The sequence below is a fragment of the Hibiscus syriacus genome, unplaced genomic scaffold (assembly GCF_006381635.1).
Source record: "Hibiscus syriacus cultivar Baekdansim isolate YM2019G1 unplaced genomic scaffold, ASM638163v2 tig00111215_pilon, whole genome shotgun sequence".
NCBI classification, from domain to species: Eukaryota; Viridiplantae; Streptophyta; class Magnoliopsida; order Malvales; family Malvaceae; genus Hibiscus; species Hibiscus syriacus.
The window spans coordinates 94,289-111,764 of record NW_024063023.1 but is presented as its reverse complement, the minus strand read 5'-3'; the positions used below and the strand labels follow the sequence as shown (position 1 = coordinate 111,764).

The 17,476-nt window shown below is 33.1% G+C and overlaps 1 protein-coding gene and 1 pseudogene across 1 annotated transcript; both read right to left on the bottom strand.

Moving 5' to 3' along the window:
• Window positions 1–6,049: 6,049 nt before the first annotated feature.
• Window positions 6,050–7,734, bottom strand: LOC120156358 (cytochrome P450 71A1-like). The gene is made up of 2 exons (XM_039167676.1): window positions 6,850–7,734; window positions 6,050–6,704 (listed from the first exon to the last, which is right to left on the bottom strand). The coding sequence occupies exons 1-2, from the start codon at window positions 7,732–7,734 to the stop codon at window positions 6,099–6,101; spliced, it is 1,491 nt and encodes a 496-aa protein (XP_039023607.1). The 3' UTR covers window positions 6,050–6,098.
• Window positions 7,735–13,829: 6,095 nt separating this feature from the next.
• Window positions 13,830–17,090, bottom strand: LOC120156365 (annotated as a pseudogene).
• Window positions 17,091–17,476: the final 386 nt, after the last annotated feature.

The following is a 17,476-nucleotide window of genomic DNA, read 5'->3' as shown; positions in this document are numbered from 1 at the left end:
ATCACCATTTTACCACCCTAAACATGTATAAATAGGTTGGAGATGTATTTGGTTGATTACAACTTTCTCAAATCGTATTACACAACACCTAAACCGGTTTTTTTATATCCGATTTTTTTAAAAAACTGTTTTTTTCAAACCGAAACCGGTTACACCATCCGGCTCTTCAAACCGATTAGGATTCGAACCGGTTTTTTTTTAATCTGGTTTTTTGGCTAGGTGAAAAAACCGAATCGATTTTTATCCGATCCAGATCGATTTTCTATCCGACTTTGTGCATGTCTACCCATGCCCTAACCGTTTAGGCTAGCGTACTGTTAGTGAATTTTATTTTAAATATATACTTAATTTGTTTTAAGTCATGATATACCCAAAATTGATCCCCAAAATCCCAAAAAATCCTTACTATAATCGCCCTCTCTACCTCGATTCCCCGCTGTTCGACCTTCATAACCGCCGCTGCCACCTCCAGCTGATTCGTCCCCGTCCGACACACACCGGAATCGGCCACCAATTTTCACAAAAAAAGTCGAAGAAGTTTCGCCAGAGAAACCCCTCTCGTCGCCTCAGTTAATTGCAAAATCCGACAACCACCGTTGTCCTTTCGCCTTACTGCCACCGTGGCTCTGATCGTCGTCCTCAGACGCTCGAAACCTAACTGGCGAGCCATTGTGTCATCATCGTTTTTGATGCTAACTATTTTAAGTAAGTCTCGATGGTGTTTCATAATAGTTTGGCTTGGTTTTGGTTGATTTTGGGTTAAATTTAGATTGAAATCGGTGTTGGGATGCTCCTAGAAGATTCGATCGACCGACTCGACCTATGTCACCACCGAACGCGTCGACAGTGCACGTGGGATTCATTCGTCGAATCAGGAGCCTTCTGGAACTGGTCCAGTTAGACTGATTCGGGTCGAACTGAGTCAACTCGGACATATCAACCCGTTGACTTTGATCAGAGTTGACCGTTGACTTTGACCAAAGAGTATTTTTTGAAAAGTCATATTTTATGTTTTTCGACGTTCTAAGACTGAATCTAAAGTCTGTTTTGCCAAATTAAAATCTGAAAGCCTTCGAATTGACTGTCAAACCCGAGCATGCATATATACTTAAGTGATTTATTTCGAATAATTAAACTAAGTTTAATGACTGATCAATGATATTGTTATTGAAGGTACATGAGACTCTCACGACCGTTCGACAGCTCAACCCAACTCCTCTCGATCTGTTCAATCTCGTGAGCCAGTAGTTACTCGTATGACCCGTAAACTTTATGATTCCATAGATTAAAAATGTTACTTCGATAGTAACCCAATTTTATTATGAATTAGGTTCGAACATTGCTACAGAGCGTGGTGAAGAATGTGCTTAGTAGACACCTTGACCGACCCCATTTTACAAAGTGTGTTCCTTATGTGCTATATGATGGTTTTAATTGTTCTTGAAATGTGATTTTTTTTTTTAAATTTCTGAATCTTTTATCAACTCAATAACATGATTTACTGATTTGCTGGATTACTGATTATGAACTATGACTGTTTGATATATGTGTTATCTGATTATTTGTTTACATTGGACATATGATTATGCTATTTACGAATCATGGAAATTAGTGTTTACTATGTGAACTATTTTATTGAGATACTATTTTGGGTAGGATACTGGAGTATGGAGGTTCAGTTCTGATCAAGCTGGTAATACCTTATGGGCCTAAGATAACCCTTAGGTAGGCCCCGATAACTTTCTTGGGTAGGCTCTCAAGCCCCAATGTACTCTCTTAGGTTGGCTCCTATACCCAATGGGTATAAGGAAATCCCTTATTGATTCAATTATGCAAGAACTACATTTTGGTGTACAGGAAGATGATATTGATGAGTTTTAAATTCTACTTATCTATGACTTTTAAGACACCTTACTGAAGCACTCTTAATTAGTTTACCTACCATGTTTTATTTGCGTATTGGGACACAATGAGCTCTCTAGCTCACCATTTTTCAAAATGTTTCCCCCCTTTCAGATACTTTTGGATAAGCACCCCTAACCATACACTTAGAGGATCAACACATTCTTACAGAACCTTTTGTTGTAATGTTTCTATCTTCCGAACTGCTTTTATTTCTGGTGACATGTGTCTTTATTTTGATATACTTGTTTTTATGACTTTTACTGCGATATGGATATTTGAAGTATTTTATATAACTCTGTCACTGATGATTTTATATTTACTCGATGAAATTTTTATCTTTTTAACTATACATCCTTTTTGTTAAATAGTGCTTACAATATAGTTTTAAATTATAAAAAATATTCTGGAAATTTTATTGTAATCTGTTAGACCTAGTCGTAACGCATAGACTGAGTCTAAGGGATTACATTTATTTGGTATCAGAGGTTTTGATTTTTAAACCTCAGATTATGAATGAGTCCTAAATAAATAAAAACACTATTTTGAAAACATTTTACAACTTCTTATAAGGTCATGTCACCCCCCCTTTACAAGTTTAAATATGTTAGGTACTTCGGGTACCTAATTTGACCCTAAGTTTAAACTCTTGTGTAGTGAGCCCTGAGATCCTTCTGTATGAGTGTTAGACGTGGTCGTCAGCCTAGCCGCGGGTAAGGTCAAGCTGCTAGGATCATTGACCCGATCGACGATCCAATGGTGGATCCGCCGTTCGCCCTTGGTATAGATATGACGACACCTGTCAGGGGTAGACAATAGAGCCAGATACCAATAGAATAGAGGGTCGGTAACATTAGAGGCCAGACAGCCAACTCCGGTGTATACCACCAGACGTCGGGATGACAGAGACGAGCCAAAGGTTATTGCAGGTACATTTACTATTTATTATGTTCCGTATTTTGCATTACTAGACAATGACTCCACCCACTCCTATGTTTCGAGTTCAGTATCCCGAGACCTTCAAATTTCGATAGAGAACACCGAGCGTATTGTTACAGTGATGACTCCAGTAAGATAGTCAGTGGTTGTGAATATGGTATTCTGGCATTGTTCTTTGGAGGTTCAAGGTGAAATATTCTTTGTCGACCTTATGGAGCTTCCTTTAGAGGAGTTTAATTTTATTCTGGGGATGGATTGGTTGAATGACCATCGGGTCAATCTGGATTGTGAGTACAAGAGAGCTACTGTGAAGACTTCTGATGGACAGACTATTGTGCTAGTTGGTGAGTGACGAGGCTATCTTTTTAATATAGTATCAGTGTTGGCTGTTGACCGTATGATCCGAAAGGGTTATAAGATATTCATTACCTGTATCTTAAATATTAAAAGCTCTTTGTCCAAGATTGAGGAGATTCGTACATTTAGCAAATTTCCCAATGTTTTTCCTGAGGAGTTGCCATGATTACCTCCGAATAGAGAGGTAGAGTTCGAGATTGAAACTTATCCTGGTTCTACACATGTTTCTATGGCACCATATCGTATGGCCCCAAAGGAACTTAAGAAGTTGAAGGTCCAGTTGCAGGAATTACTTAATCAAGGTTTCATCAGACATAGTACCTCACCTTGGGGAGCTCTGGTCCTGTTCGTGAAAAAAAGATGGATCGCTTGGGCTATGCATTAATTATCGAAAGTTGAAAAAGTTGAAAGTTAAGAATAATTACCCACTACCCAGGACTGATGACTTATTTGATCAATTGCGACACTCTACTGTATTTTCTAAGATTGATATTCGCTCGGGGTACTATCAGTTGAAGGTTAAGGGGTCAAATGTTTTGAAGACTGTCATCCGCACTAGATATGGGCATTATGAGTTCCTGGTGATGCCATTTGATCTAACAAATGATCCCGCAGCTTTTATGGATCTAATGAACCGTGTGTTCCGGTCCTATTTAGATCAGTTCGTAGTGGTTTTTATTGATGATATTCTGGTCTATTCCCGAACTAAGGCAGAGCATGATGAGTATTTGAAGATTGTAGACACTCGTTTTTTGCCTGAGTTTTAATTTACTATTATTATTATTATTATAATTTATATTTTTTGTAGGCCCAAAATCGAGGCCCAAATTATAATCGACCCAATACTACAAACAACACCAAGTCCAATGGAGATCCAGACCCAACGCAATGGTTTCAGCCCAGTAAGGAGCCCACTCGTGTGGCCCAAACCCAATTATGGTTTTACCCTTTTTGCTTCAGCCACCTCATGCCATAACCGTTGGATCAAATTTGATCCAACGGTCTAAGTTGACCCAGATTAGGGTTTTGACATAACCCTTAAGATACTAGAAGCAAGCCACTGTCGACTGAAGATGAACCATCCGTCATCGGAGCGAGTGGTACACACGCCCGACCTTTTGCCTCCTCGTCGCATGAGCCGCTTCCGATGAGTTCCCGAGCTACCTTCTCTAGTAAGAGAGCCAAAACAGTAACAAAAAAAACCCTTTCAGTCAACTATCAACCCTAATCCAAACCCATTTAAAAAATATCAAAATCCCACCAAATCTGGGATATTAACTAATTAAATCATTCCCATATAGAAAGACTTCATGATTTTATCTGAGAAATCAACCATAAATCAAGAAAAAGGGAAGCATTTTAGGGGGTGATTCGAACAACATCAACAGAGATCAACGAAAAAAAAAGGAAAGCCTTTTTAAAACAAAAAAAAAAGAAGAGAAAAAAGTTTACCCTTAACAAGATCCGACCACCGCTGCTTCATCGGAGACAAAGCTTACCCCCATAACCGAAGGTAATGACCTTACTCTTATCTAGGTTTTGGGGGGCTCATTATGGTGTTTGAGATGTAGAAAGAACCATTTTTTAGGAGTTGCTTTGGGATTTAGAGTTAAAAAGGTGGAGGGGTCGAGGTAGAAGAAAAGAGAGTTCTTTGGTTCGTTTTTTCTCCCTAGAGCCATCGATTTAAGGCGTCAGGGGGTGGCTTTTGGCCTTCACAGCCGGAGTGAAGAGAAAAGAGAGAAAATGAGATTTCTAGGGTTCATATTTTAGGTGCCTAAAAAATTATAACCCAAGGGGAATTTTAGGCCATTTTTTATCGTGATCTTTAAGATATATTTCAAAAATCATACGACATCGTTTGAAAAGGGGAGGGCATTAATGCTTCAGCGCATGGTTATTTGCAAGAGAGGTCCTCTATGGTTTGTAATCTTTCTATTTTGGTCATCAATGAAACTTTTACCTTCTTTTATTTTGAGCTTACGAATTGTTGAGAATTTTAATTTCATCCTCATTTGTTTATGTGTATATTTATGTTTATATTCAAGTTTTAGCCATCTTACTTTAATTTGTTCATGTTTAGGTATTGTATTTTTTTTATTAATTCACTTTAGTCACCTTTTTCACATTGTTTTGCTTTTGGTCCAGTTTATGATATTTTATTTTATTTTAATCTTGAACATTGTTTTGTGGTTTATTTTCCTTTCTAGTATATCTATTGTTCGGTAAGTTCGATTGTTGCCCCGATTTGTTGTTGATTTTTCTATTTAGAATTACAAGTTATTGTTAATACCATTTAGCCCTTTTAATCACTATATATGTTCAATTACTTTTGATTGTATTCTGGTTTTAGGATTCCATATTTTCCTTTTTAGTCCTATACATATATATACACATACTTATATTACGGGTACTACATTATATATATATATATACAATATTATGGTTTTATATATATTTTGTATGTAATAATGTATTTTATATTTTGTATTACATGCACGTGTTATATATATATATTATGTATTTTATATTACGTGTTTTATATAATGTAATAATGTATGTAAACGTTGTTCTTTAACATTTAAACATTTTGTTTTGTGGTAGACGTACGGGTAATATCCTAATTTACAATATTTGCAATATTGTTTGTTGTAGTAACTTGTTGCTTTTCTTTGGATATATTAAAATCTATTTATAAAAAAAAGGTAAGCGATGTAGATGGCAGAAAATCAACTTTGGTTGAGTGTTAATTATGTGCTTATAATGGTAGATTGTAATTATAACTGTCACACTTATTGAAATTAATTAATACAGTTCCATGCTTGTAACTATTGGTATAGTTCGTAATGATCTACACTTTGTCACATATTATTCCTTAAACTCCGCTATCGAGTGTGTGACGTCTAGAAAGATGAACGAGGCACAGGTACAACACAAAGTGGGTTCTTCCTGGTGATCGTAAGGCCGTAGAGCTCGGTCATGTCAAAATTCTCCGCAGTTTCACCAGCAGGCAACTTCCAATCGAACCAATAAAGAAGGTTCGCTATCACATACTCAACAGACGCAACTCCGAATAACATCCCCGGACATGCTCTTCTTCCGAAACCGAATGGGATGTAGTGAAAATCCTGACCCTGAAAATCGATGGGATTGTTCTCGAATCTCTCCGGGGTGAACTCTTCCGGTCTTTCCCACCGTTCGGGGTCTCGATGAATGGCCCATGAGTTCACCATGACGTTGGTACCCGACGGGATGTCGTAGCCTCCCAATTTAACGGGTGCCGATAATTTTCGAATGATGTTAGGCGGATGTAATCTTAGAGTTTCTTTGATCACACACTTTAAGTATTCCATTTTGTTGATGTCCTCTGGGTCTACCTTAGATTTGTTTCCCACGACGGTTCTTACCTCTATTTGGACCTTCTTCATAGCATTTTCGTTCTTTAGAAGTTCGGTCATTGCCCATTCATCTGTCGTTATGGTGGTATCGGTTCCTGCTACGAACAGATCCTGAGATTATCAAAATTAAACACTTAGAAATGTTAAAAATATTCAAATTTAAATCCCACAGGATTGATGGTATTACGTGTCTTCGACATGTGCCGTACATCACAAAAATTTATGAGAAATCGAAATTTAAAATTGAATAACTAACCATTAAGATTGCTTTGATGTTGTCCTGAGTGAGGTCCATCTCCAACATGCCATCCTTTTGGAGCTGCATAATGATGGAGACGAAGTCTTTTTTACTGGTAACTTGTTCATGATTTTCAAGAGCTCGATGCTCCTCGATTACTTCATCGAGGAACTCATCGAGCTCTTTTGATAACGATTTCATCCTTGGAATATATCCGGTGAGGACATCGAGCCACCACAAGTAAGGAAATATATCGCCGATACAGAAAGTGTTAATGATCAGATTCATTATATTTTTAGCCAAATGTCCGAACCGGCTGCACCCGTCTTCGTTTTCGCTCTCGTGACTAAGAACACACCGAGACACGATGTTACTCGAAACCGACGTAAGCATGTCGCTCAGTACAACCGTCTCTCCTCGTTGACAAGCACGACGGATCTTGTCGACGAGGTGATCGACTTCCTCATCTCTTACGAACTGAAACGAATGCACTCTCCGGTTGCTGAGGAGCTCGACAACGCTCATCTTCTTAACCTGCCGCCAGAACTCGCCGTAGGGAGAAAACCCGAGACCTTTTGCATCGTAGAACATTTCTTTCACCGCCGTCGTCTTTGGCTTGTCGGAGAAGGCGATGTCGTGGTTTTTTACGATCTCTCTAACCATTTCAGCCGATGAAACCACTAGCGTTGGGTTAGAACCCAATTGTAGAAGCAAAAGGGAGCCGTAGTTTCTGGAGAGTTGCCGGAAAGAGCGGTGGGGGAGTTTGCCGAGTTGATGGATGTTTCCGATGATCGGAAGCTTTGGCGGCGACGGAGGCAGATGAAGAGGTCGGCGTTTCGCTAGTTTTAGCAAAATTAAAAGGGAGAAAATGAAGATTAGAGGTAGAAGAAACAATGGATCCATTTTTGCGGAATCGGATGATCATTAATCTTCACTACTTTGCCTTCTTTTATAATATTAAATTATGATAGTGACGAATTTTTACGATTTTTAAAATCAACGAATTAAAATAATTGTATTATAATAATTTCAAGTAATATCATAATTTTAAAAAATGGCAAAAAGTATTAGAGATCCCTGTATTTTAAAAAAAATTATTGTGGTCCTAGTATTTTTTTTCTTAATGTGGTCCTCTAATTCATAAAACAAACTCAATGTGGACCTTTGACTAACATTTTTCGTCGTTGACCATTACAGTACTGACGTAACAGTCCACGGTGCTGATTTGGCAGTTCATCTGTCATGTTTGAACTACCAATTTAGTCAATCTATTATTTCATCCGTCACGTTAATTTACCACCTTGGAAACTCATATCAACACTGTGAAATACCATGTCAGCATCGTTTATAAGCGCATTTATAAACTCGTTTATGAGCTTGTTTATATGTCTGTTTATCGATTTTTTTTCGTTTATAAGTTTATTTATCGACTTGTTAATTTAAGTTCAAGAACAAGTTAATTTATAAACTCGTTTACTTTTTATTTTTATTTTTTACATTTTAAACATTTGATTTTCAACCCAATTGAAGTTTCATTTGCATTTCTTTTCAACAAAAACAATGACATTAGCTTTGAAATCCAATTCAATACAAACCAATTTCTTTAATACTTTTCAACAGGCAAATCATACATCACCTGATCAACATCAAATCAGGCATCAACGGATTAATTTATAACTTCTAATAATTGAAGGACTTTAACAAAGTGATATCCTAGAGAGATCATTCGTGTACTTTACCCTAATTTTTATTTATGTTTAAATAACATATTTATAATTTTATTTTTGAATGATTAGAGTTAAAGTCTATACATATGCATCATTATCGTTGTTCAGTTTAGTTCATGTTCGTGTTAATACGTAACACAGATATTTTAAATAAAATTTAAATTTAATTATAAAAATTTGGGACAAGTCTAAAATATCGAACTTCATCATCAATTTTGAAAAATTATATCCAAAAATAAGATCGATGTCAAACTTGACGAAAAAGAAAAGATATTGAATTCAAAGCCCCAATATTGACTTAGTTGAACTTTGATAAATAGCACCTTACTTGTAATTTTCATCCACTCTACGTCAAAGCACTAAATTCAATGTCTTGCTTTTTTTAAGGGTAATTACATGTTTTTTATCTAAACTATAAGTTTCGGCACATTTTAATACCTGAACTTTTAATTTTTTTAAAATCATATCTAAATTTTAGTTTTTACTTCATTTTAATACCGCTATTAAAAATTTTAGTTTTTTTTTTCATTTTAGTATCATCGTTCAAAATTTAACGTTAAGTTTTGTAAAAAAAGTGAAAAGTTTAGGTATTAAAACAGACCAAAACTGATAGTCTAGGTGTCGAATGTGTTAAGTTTTTAACGGTGAGGTACTAAAATGAAATGAAAACTAAACTCTAGGAATGATTTTGGAAAAATTAAAAATTTAGATACTAAAACAAACTAAAACTAATTGTTTAGATATTAAAACGCATTTATCTTATTATTGGTCTTTAAGGCTTCAAAAAATTATCCAATAATAATAAATGTCTATTAATACTTTACAAATAGATAAATTAAACAAGAAAAAAATAATTATAAATAATTATTACTTTATAATCACTTTAAATTATAAATAGATAAATTAAAAATAAAAAAATAAAATATTATAAATAGATATTCACTTTAAAATATTTAAAAATAAATAAAGACATAAATAACAATGTTGTTATTTTGGGCATGAAATTTCATATTTTAGATCAAGTAGGATGAGCAAAACCCGACTTACTTAAAAAAATTAAACTTTTTTTTAGTTATTCGATTTAACTCAAATTATTGAGTTGGTTTTGAGTTCGATTCGAGTTAAAATTTAAAATTTTCAAGTCACTTGAGAAATTGTAATTTTGGCCGAGTATTTTGATAATTTTACAATTTAATCTATGATTTTTTTATTCCTTCAATTTCTCCATTTTAACTATACTTTTTACTAAATTCGAACCACGTGATCTTAAACCATTATAGAATACCGATTTACTTTTAATTTATCTTTTTGATAATAAGTTTTCTATTTTTTAATTAATCCCTAAACTTTGCATGATTTTCATATTTCTTCAATTTTTTGACTAAATTTGAATCACATGCTCCCATACCATTATAAAATACATATGTAACTTCAATTTCTACTTTTTAAACTAAAAATGTACTCTTTTTATAAATTTAGTCCTTTAACTTTACATTTTACTCAATTTGATCATTTGAATGCAATTATTTGTATTTTTCTTTCCATCAATTTCTTTAACTCTTTATACTCTCATTAATACTTGACCCTCAAAATACCTTTGAAATATAATACTGTAAATATATTTTATAATTTTTTTTATTTGGTATATTATATAATATTATAATGTAAATGAAATATGAAGATATATATATGGTTAAAGAAAGTCAAAAATTGGAATAAATCCGTATCATACACTATAAATAATTGCAATTAAATTTGTATAAAAACTCAAATAACTTTACTTAAATCATAATTTCATAAACTTGACTCGAAAATATTAAATTAAGTTTTAATCATAAAGTACAATTCATCAACTTAAATAATTCAAATTTTTTTACGACTCGATCGAATACTACCCTAACAACAAACATAAACAAATCCTTAGCCCAGAGCCCACGATTTGGTAGGCCAATTATAGGCTGCAAATATAAATCAATTTCCATTGGAATGCAAGTGGGCCTCTAATTAATTTCTGTTATTTTATTTCTTATTTAATTATTTTTTATTATTACTTCTACAAATATTTTAATTTCTTATTTAATTATTTTTTATTATTACTTCTACAAATATTTTAATTTCATTTATTTCAAAAAAAAATGTGCATATGAATTTTTCTCAAAACAATGTTATTTTTTTATGATAATTAATGAGTGGTGTCCAAAGTAAAATTACATTGTAGTCATTTTAATTTCATAATAAAATGGTTTTCTTTTTTTTTAAATGAAAGTTAATGCAAATATTTACATTTGAAATATTTTCACTATTTTAATTAAATTTGAATCCAAATTCTAATTTAAGAGATTATAGATTAAATTTAAAATTGTATTTATAACTCTTAAAAATCGAGACGATGTATAATTTTAACAATGTCAATTTTTAGACGTTGTGAGATGTTTTAACTTTCATTCCACGTAAATTCTGCAGACATAACTATGTCATTTTAAGACCACAAAAGATTTACAAATATCTAGATTGTCAAGATCTGTCACTGATAATCACTGAAATAGTAAAGTATGTTTGGAGTTGAAATTAATTTTGTATGAATTATCAAATTACGTTGTTCGGATTATTCATTTTTCTTATAGTGTTTATATTTAATCCTCTAATTTAGAAAAAAAAATGGATGTTCTCATTTCGAATTTATACTTAATTTAAGGTTCACATCCGAATTCGAATAACATAGTTAAATTATTAAATGTAAAAGGTCTATGTAAATTCAAAAGCATTTTAATGGCTAAGGTATGCATTTAAATGTTTTAATTATGATTAATTTTCTAAATCAAACTACCTAACCCATATTTTATTTATTTGTCTGTCAGATATCTTAACATGGATATAAAGAAGAGTTAATTGCATCACATATCCTCCAAATATGCCCCTTATTTTAAAATCACTCCTTAATTTTTTAAATATTCTAATTTCATCCCTAAATTGTGACTATCATTCTAAATTAATCATCAAACTTTTGAACATTTCAATTTCATCCTCAGACTACGACTTTCATTCTAAATTGGTCCCCAAAATTTTTGAACCAATTTCATCCCAACCTATATACTAATCATGCTCCTGTTAATAAAATCTTTAGGTCAAGTTATTATATATTTGAAAAACAAATTTATATTAAATTATGGTTGAAACTAATTACATATTTGCATGAATTTGGGGATAAAATTAGAATATTCAAAAGTTTAGGGACCAATGTAGAAAGAGAGCCATAGTTTAGGGATGAAATTAGAATATTCAAAAGTTTAATGACTAGTTTTGAATGAGAGTCATAGTTTGGAAATGACATTGGAATATTCAAAAGTTTAAGGATCAATTTAAAATGAAAGTTATAGTTTGAGAACATATGATGCAATTAACTCTAAAAAGATATAAAGTAGTATATATTCAAAATTTCTTTTATCTATTAATAATATATATAAACTCTGTAGAGACATCTGATCGGACTCGAAACATTTCCATGATTGTACACAAGGACTAAAAACCTACTTAAGCGATATCTAATTATATGTTTTTCTTTATTTATCTTTCAAAATTGAAAATTTATATTTTAGTTAGTAGTATATTTATTATCTGAGTGATACTGTTAAAACACATTATTTTCATGATTAAAAATTAAGTATGCAATTTGTAAAAAAATATAATTAGATGTTAATTTTAAATATTTATTTATTTAGAATACAAATTATAAAATAAATTTCAAAAAACATATTTTAGTTTCAAATTTTAAATTACCTTTTTTGGTGCTTTTTTCCTCATCATTGTCCTTCATGTGCATGCATTATTTTAGGATATGCTTTAACTTTTAGGCCAAATTGCCCTTTCAATAAACATTTCCATGTTTTTTATTATCTGAGTGATACTGTTAAAACACATTTTCATGATTAAAAATTAAGTATGCAATTTGTAAAAAAATATAATTAGATGTTAATTTTAAATATTTATTTATTTAGAATAAAAATTATAAAATATTGAATTTTGTTGACATGACATTCACGTCATTTCTTTATTCCGTATTTTATTTTATCTTCTTCATCCAAAGATGGCACTGCAATTATTATTCTCCGACGTCTTCTTTAGCCATTCAAGATATCGATGAACTCATTTTATCATCTCATATTACTCCATCTATTTAAATTTTATCTAAATTACTTTAAAACTCACAAAATTCAATTTCAAACTCAAAAGCCGTGAAACTCTAAACCACTATGAATTATTTCACAAAAAACAAGAAAATTCCGAGACCATTTCATAAATTTTAAAAGAAAAATATCTAATTTCATAAATTTTAAAAGATAAATATCTAATTATAGCGTAATTAAATATTTAACAAAATGACTAAATAATAAACAAAAGTTAAGTGAGTAAATTAAAAATTTTAATATCCAAAATAGGATTAAGAAAAAGTTGAGGGATATAATTTATAATTTATCCTAAAATATATTTAAACTAATTAGTTTAACAAAGTCAATTTGGATTGACTAGTCCAAGTAGTTCAATTAGATTTGATTCAATTCTAAGCTGACATTTTTGAATTACAATTGTTTTGAAGATTAGAATCATTCTTGCTTTGTAGAGGTGCACAAAAAATCCAAATATTCGATTTTATGTAAAAAATATCCGAAACCAGATTTTAAAAAAACCGATTTTTTTTAACTGATTCGGATATTTTAAAACCGGATAGTATAACCGCTTTGAAAAAAATTGGATGACCGGATTTTTTACCGGATTAAAAACCAGTTTGAAAAAAACTGGATAAAAAACTGATTTTTTATCCGGAAAAAAATCCGGTCTGAAGTTTAAAAAAATTGGATGACCGGATTTTTTATCGGATTAAAAACCGATTTTTTTCAAACCGAAATCGATTACACCGGTTACATCATCCGGCCCTCCAAATCGATTATGATCCGAACCGATTTTTTTATAAACCGATTTTTTTGCTTAGTGAAAAAACCGGATCGATTTTTATCCGATTCGGATCGGATTTAAATCCGGCTATGTGCATCTCTACTGCTTTGGCATATGATTTTTAAAATGAAACCATCACATTTAAATAATTTCTGGTTCTAGTCACTCAATTCAAATTTTCAGGTTCGAACTAAATCGAGACCGGGTCATTTCAGGTCGAGGTTGTTATACACATACTACTGAGCCCGAAAACATAGATTCGAACTCTATATCATGGAATCGGATTGCTAATCGAAAATTTTCTGCAACAGGAAGGTGCAAATCTCAAATATCGAAACTAGATTTCACAGTTCTATCAACACGGGGAAAACGAGGACCGAAAACTCGAACTCGAATGTCATTGTTGTGTTTTGATATAACAAACGATGAAGGCAATTCACAGATTTAGAAGTTCCATTCAAAACGATAGACACCACACAAATGTAATTACTAACGAATCCATCACCTGATATGAACCAAAAGGCTAAAATTTTTACTGCTAATCTGCTATGTCTGCGTAAAGGTCAGCAGATCTCGATCTGGATCCAGACGGAGACCTTGAATATCTACTTGGAGACCTTGATGATCTAACTCTACCCGGAGATGGCCAAATCCAGCTCTTGGGTCCTCAGGCGGCTCGTATGAGGAATGCCTCCTATAAATGGAATATTCGAAAACCGAAACAAGCCACATGACTCGAGTTAAACATACAAAAAAATCAGTAACAATGAACTCTCATCATACAAGAATTTTGAGAGCTTGGAGCTGCATAGAAGTATGGCTTTTCCATACAGATAAAACCATCGTACTTGTTCCGATAAAATGTAGCTTCTTTATGAGAGCGAGCTAAGAAAGTTGAAACAATAAAATAGACTTCGACTTACTCGCCATAACCGTTTCTCTCAGCATTTTCATATCCAGGAGAAAATGATCTGTGATCGTAATCACCATCTCGTTCCTGTGGAGGACCTCTTGGAGATCTTGGATGTTCTTCATGCCTTCTACCTGGCGGAACAGAATAATTTCCTCGACGTCTTGGGGCAGGGGAGTATGACCTAACAGATTAATCACCTTATTAGCTAACGGGTAAAAGGATATGATAGAATTTTGACTGCCTACCTTGAGCTGTAGCGGCTTCTAGAACCTGAAGGGTGGTGAGGAGAGCACATAGGGGATGGAGAACGAGACCTAGAACGCTCTGCCACATCAAATGTGTAAGAATTAGTTTACAAGGATTCGATTTCAGATTACATAGGTGGAAAGAAAAACAAAGGATTATTTCTGAATAGATACAAAGCAGACTACTGGTTTCATGACTTCAGTTTTTTTAAGCATCGGAGTCCGCTTTTAGGACATTTCATACAAACTGAAAACTTAGAATTTAACATATAGGACACATTCCCTTGTCCAACAGTCACACATGAGCTTGAATAAGTTAGGAATAACATACCATAATAAGATGATCGTCCCCCATAGCCAGATGGTCCCCTGGAGAATTACATGCCAGATAAATCCTTATACAAGTAGAATAACAGGAAACTTCATGTACAAGAATGTTTGTAAGATATAGAGACTAAGAAAATACCTAAGTCTAGCCTTGTGGCGCATCTCCTCAGGCCTTTCCTCGTCTCTGCAGCCACAACAACCGATATCTCTCTCCCACCAAATATTTTCCCGTTCATGCGTCGTTGAGCTTCGGCGGCGCCATAATAATCCACAAACTGCAAAAATGCAAACCCTCGAGGTTCCCTACAGAAAGGATACACACCAATCTTTTATTTAAGCATGCAAGTTTGCAATGGGAAAAATAAGCCAACTTGAGAAAGTCAAAAAGAAAGCAAGAATGCCATGTTACTATGACAAGTCCATTACTTTGTATATACCTTTACACATCCAATATTGGCTCCAGAAGACAACCACAAACGTGGACCGAGTATAAATAAAAATTCGCTAAGTGCTGACCTTTCCCCCTTAATAGACAATATCAAAGGAACTTCAAAAGAGGCAAGTAACTTGAAAAATCTTCAAAAACTCGTAAATATATGAAGCACTTGATATCGACAATTTCCTTCAATTGGGTCAGGAATCAATCTTCTTCCTCATCATAACCTTTATTGATTTGTGTATTTATATAGTTTTGCTTCATAAAGGAACATTCTTCACATGATCATTACTCTTAACACCCAAGATCACAATATGTTAAGCAATCATAAACAGTAGTCCTTCATCAAATGTGGGCTTGGGCTTGTTTTTACTTCAAAACAATACACCCCCTGACAAACCAGTTCAAATTGTAATTCGCTACAGAAAATGAAAACAAATTAAGAGCTTTTAAGAACTAGAGCGGAAAGCAACTTGAAGGAAATAACTTCCTACGTGCGACAACTAAAGGTCTAGGAGTAAGAAGAGAGCCCAAAGAAGGAAGCAGCACATAGCATGTTGCAAAAGTTAATCAAACCAGCAATTAGAAACATTATTTTGCCAATCCTAAAAGCTTACTTTGCAATAAATAGTAATCCAAAAAAGAATAAAAGTCTTATCAGTTGCAACGTAAAACTAAACTCTTTTCAAGTATAAGACAACTCTTAGCGACATATATGTTTAGGAAAAAGAACAGGAAGCTCATGCTCGATAAAAATAAACTAAAACTAAAACAACTTAGACATGCATAAGCTAGAATGTATAAACTTCCATTAAAACAATACCAACCCTGTATAGTAGTCTTTGGGAATATAAACATCCCTAACAGGCCCAAATCTCTCGAAAGGGATACGAAGTTCTTCGGGCCTGCAAACGTAATCAAACACAAATTAAAACAAATCATTTAACCAGCATTTAGATAATAAGGAAAAAAAGGATGTAGACAAAAGGGCTACCTGCAATCTAAGGGAATGTTTCTAACCAAAAGGCTTCCTTGATTCCGCTCCCTCCTTCTGCCATACCCACCGCCACCACCATATCCCCTCCTAGGAGGACTTCTTTCTCTACCTCCATAGACTCTCCTGGGGGGACTATAGTATTGTGGGCTGTATCTCCTCATCCCCAAAACCTTTCAAAAGCACAAACCATTAAACTACATTTATATATATATATATTTCAAAAGAAGCAAACAAAAGTCAATCATCTAACCTTGTTCTTTTCTTATTTTGAGACAAACCCAGATTTTCCCCCTTTTTCCAAATAAGGTTTTGCTAATTCACGCAATGCAATACCCAACAATTATATCCATGAAAAACGATAAAATTACGTAATTCATAAAATACACAAATAAAAAATCTTGCACAGTTATGAAAACTGATAAAGATTCAAACGAGTAACCTAAGATTTTCTGTTTGGTTGATGAGAAAATTAAAGAACAAAAAAAGTTATTTCAGCATCGGCTTAGTTGGCCTAAACTATATTCCGAAAAATCAAATTTGTATAGCAAAAAATAAAAAGAAAAATGCCCAAAAATCATTGAATTTGGAAGAACGTAGATTTTACCTGGAAGACGGAATTTGAAAAAGCGACAGACTAGAAAAGAAAGGATTCACTTGGGAATTTTGAGATCTGATGTACCAGTATTATGTTAATGCTTTATTTTGGATCGCATTGTTGGGGGCCGAGTCGGCCCATTCGTTTTTGCCATTTTTCCATATCTGATAATTATTATTTTATTATTTCTTAAATAATTTGATAACAAATTAGATATCATATTTGTTGAATCTAATTTGATACAACAACTTTAAAGGAATAATGTTTTTGGACTTAAATGAATTTATTTAAAGTTTTCAAAAATAATTTAAAGCCTATTTAACATTAATTTGAACATAAAAACAGTTTTCTGACAAAGCAATACCGATACTGATATTACAATATCGATACTGCATGAACAATATTGATATTGTTCTTGCAGTATCGATACCAAAGGCAAAAGAAATATCGATACT